Source organism: Halyomorpha halys, unplaced genomic scaffold, assembly GCF_000696795.3.
Source record: "Halyomorpha halys isolate HHAL.00 unplaced genomic scaffold, Hhal_1.1 Scaffold60.1, whole genome shotgun sequence".
NCBI lineage: Eukaryota > Metazoa > Arthropoda > Insecta > Hemiptera > Pentatomidae > Halyomorpha > Halyomorpha halys.
In genome coordinates, this window is record NW_027112396.1 from 1 (window position 1) to 3,502 (window position 3,502).

The following is a 3,502-nucleotide window of genomic DNA, read 5'->3' on the forward strand; positions in this document are numbered from 1 at the left end:
ATCACCCTGACGATATGCCCAACACCTTAGCTATATTGTTCTAACCACTTTGGTGATATGGCCAACTCCTCAGCTACGTTGTTCTGACCACTTTGCGATATGCCTCAAACCCATTTCCTTCTGCATTGAAATGACTCAAATTTGTTAGTTGACGTGTTAACACATTTGTTATTTATAAGGTAATTGAAATATAATCGTAGCTATCATTTCCTTTTTGCAGGTTCAGTCCTACTCCTTATCAAGCCCATTGGTAAGGTGGTATGGCCTGGAAGGCAGCAGTTAATGCCAAGGCAAACTGGATGGAGGAAACCAAAGCCTCCAATAGTTTTATAGGGACTAGGGTGTTGACCTCAAATTCGATCCCGTCCCAGCTTGTCATAGGATCCGCGGCAGGAGCTCTGTCCGGGTACCTCACCAAGGAGGTGGGGAAAGGATGGGGGATCGCTGTCGGGGCCACCCTGGCAGTTCTCAGGATCGCGGGGCACATCGCCAAGAGGACAAGGCCTTGTGCCTTCTGCGGGGTCAGGCCTGGGGAGATGAATCTTATCGAGCAAATTGTCAACGAGGCTGTCATGTTCTTGTACAGGAACCTGTTCGTAGCTACAGGCTTCTGTGGAGGCTTCATGGTGGCCCATAGCTTGACCTGACCTACTGGCAGTTGAAGATAAGTCAGCACCTGTGTGATTTGTAACATGGCTTTAAATATATCTATAAAATATTGAGCTTAATTTTTTATTTTTTTAAGGATATAATATCCTTTATCTTCTTTATTTTTTGTTCTTTTATTATTGTTTTCATCTTAATTTATTCTCGCTCATTTATTTCCTCATTCATTTCTTCTATTAATTTTAACATATTTGTATACTACTTCTATTGCCTTTAATACTTCTATTTCACCAATTATAGCACATTGACAAAAATGCTTTATTCGGAGCTGTATACTTAACAATCCATGGTTCCATATATAAACGTACTTAAGTTAAAATAAGATAGAATTAGAAACGAATTTAACACTCTGAATGCTTGAATAATACTGTAATTTATTTTTAGCTTCCACATGGGTAATCAGCTGTTACAATGATTGTTTGATAAAGTACTTATCCTATGCACTACTTATTATCACATTTCTTATCTTATACACTGCACATCACATACAGACACTAACACACATTAACAAAGATACAATTCTTTTTCTTTTATTTTCAAACAATAATTTAATTATATTATACAACCAATACAAAATATAACCAAAATAAAATATAATTAATTTTTTTTTATTAATTTATTTTTCCTCCTACTATTCCCAAAAATTATTTAACATTTTCCTTATTTATTGTTTCCCTTTTGTTGTTTTCAATCCTACTTATGTCATCCAATCCATGTTAAATTGAGTTGCATGTAAATTATAGTTCTACAATGAGATAAACATGTCAAATTATTTTGTAGAAATTTAGTGAATATATAAGTTGGATCAGTAATTTGAGTGGAGAGGGCTCCCTAAACTGGGACCCAAGGGCAGAGGGCTCCCTACACTGGGACGCAGGGCTAATCCCATCCCTCTGCCACAAGTTCATTGCTAATTGCTTTTGTTATGAGCCATGCTGAGAGCTCTCCAACCAGAATTATATCAACCATCTACTCATTTATTTAGAAATGGAGCCAGTCTCTTTTCCTCTATATGGGGTTTCTCTACAGTACATTATGTTCAGTTCTTTAAATATGCGGAGGGTTATTTCGTAGACATTTATGAGGAAGAAATATCAGAAGTGATGTTTGTCTTGTAAAGCGTTGTGTGGGTGTCTTTTTCAGTATAAAACTTACTTAAATACGTTTACTAACACTAACACAGTACTTATGTGTAACAAGGATGATTGAAAAAAAAATAACACGTATTGAATAATATCTGCTTATTTTTTCGAAGATGGCTCGGGGACATGTTGATACGACCACCTTGTTGAATGATACCACCCCGTTAAGCTGTTAATCATAAGCATCAATATGCATCAAAGAATGGATAGTTTGAGTCCTTACCAAACTCTGCTACTGTTTAAATAAATTATGGGACTCATTTATCTAAAATAGAGTTGTAGGAAGGTTGTCTAGGTAAGGATCGAGGAAGGTAGATTAAATAGCTTAAAAACTAAAATTGAATTAGAAAAAATGTGCTTGATTGACCTTTGAGAAGAGGCTATTTCCCATAAGCGTGAACATATTGGAGCAACGTTTGTGTAAGATTCGTCGGTAAATTTAAGCATGTGAAGCCTCAATAACTAAAAGAAGGTTAGTTATAGGAAACGAATGATTTTCAAGATGGAAAAATTAAGATTAATATTTCCAAACCAGAAAATATTAAGAAAAAAAAAAAAAATGCATTCACAGTTTCCCAGCACTGTGTGGCGCTGCACATATTGTGTTCATGTTTTTCTGTTTTCTTCGAACATTCTGTGTAAAATTTTGTGTTATTAGTGGTAAAAATACCAGGTTCTCAATACGAGGTATCATTTTATTGTTATTGCTATGAGTTTTATGTTTTTATGACTGATTTTAGTTAGTATTAGTGTTTAATTTAGTTACATTTATTGTAATTATATTATTTTAATTGGATTTAGTCATTTGAGATTAAAAATGTTTATTTTGTGTTTTATTGTAAATTGTATTTAGTTAGTATTAGTGTTTAATTTAATTACATTAATTTTTATTTATATTATTTTAATTGGAATTTTGTTATTTGAGAAGAAAAATATGTATTTACATTTTCGTGTTATAATTTAGTAATAGACACAGTTCGCCCAGCTTCGTTTTTAAGTTGCTTCTAATTAGTGGTCACGATAGTCTCAAACCAGCCCTGTCTGCGTTTATAATTTATTATTTGTGGACACTTTCAGTGTTTTTAGTCAACATTAAAGTCCGGAACCTGATCTTTTCTGCGTTTCGACTTGAATATAAATTGTTGCTGATTAGTCGGTTCGCATAATTCACTCCAAAAACCAGACCCTATCTACCCTCGATAAGTGCCAGTGTAGCCATCTTGGCTTTTGGACGTTTCGACATATAATGAACCCGTACACCAACTTCGGACCACTTTGAGAGTTGTAGTGCTATATTTAGCTACGGAGCTGCGACCTGCACACCTCGACAAGCAACATATCTTCATCTGACCTGTCGCAGTGGATCAACCTTTCGTCGACCAGTGTTTTATATATCTATTGTTTTTGTAAATTAGTTTATTTTTGTTTTTCAGAATTTATTTAGCTAATTTTATTTTGTTTTTAAAGGTCTATTTATTTTATTATAACTCTTTTATTTATTTATGTTTAACTTTTCTAATGATGAATTAACCCAATAAATGTTTATATCTGAACCAGCTAGTTATTTTTGTTCTTTTAAAGCTTTCCAATAAAAAAGATTTGAGGTGGTCAATAATACTCATTATTGAATTATGGTCATTATATAGAAACATAGGTCAATTTCATTAACATAATTTTATATTATATATCATTAA

At 33.6% G+C, this 3,502-nt stretch overlaps 1 protein-coding gene across 1 annotated transcript; it reads left to right on the forward strand.

Moving 5' to 3' along the window:
- The first annotated feature begins 260 nt into the window (after window positions 1–260).
- LOC136796470 (FUN14 domain-containing protein 1-like) lies at window positions 261–647 on the forward strand. The gene has a single exon (XM_067050284.1). The coding sequence runs from the start codon at window positions 261–263 to the stop codon at window positions 645–647; it is 387 nt and encodes a 128-aa protein (XP_066906385.1).
- Window positions 648–3,502: the final 2,855 nt, after the last annotated feature.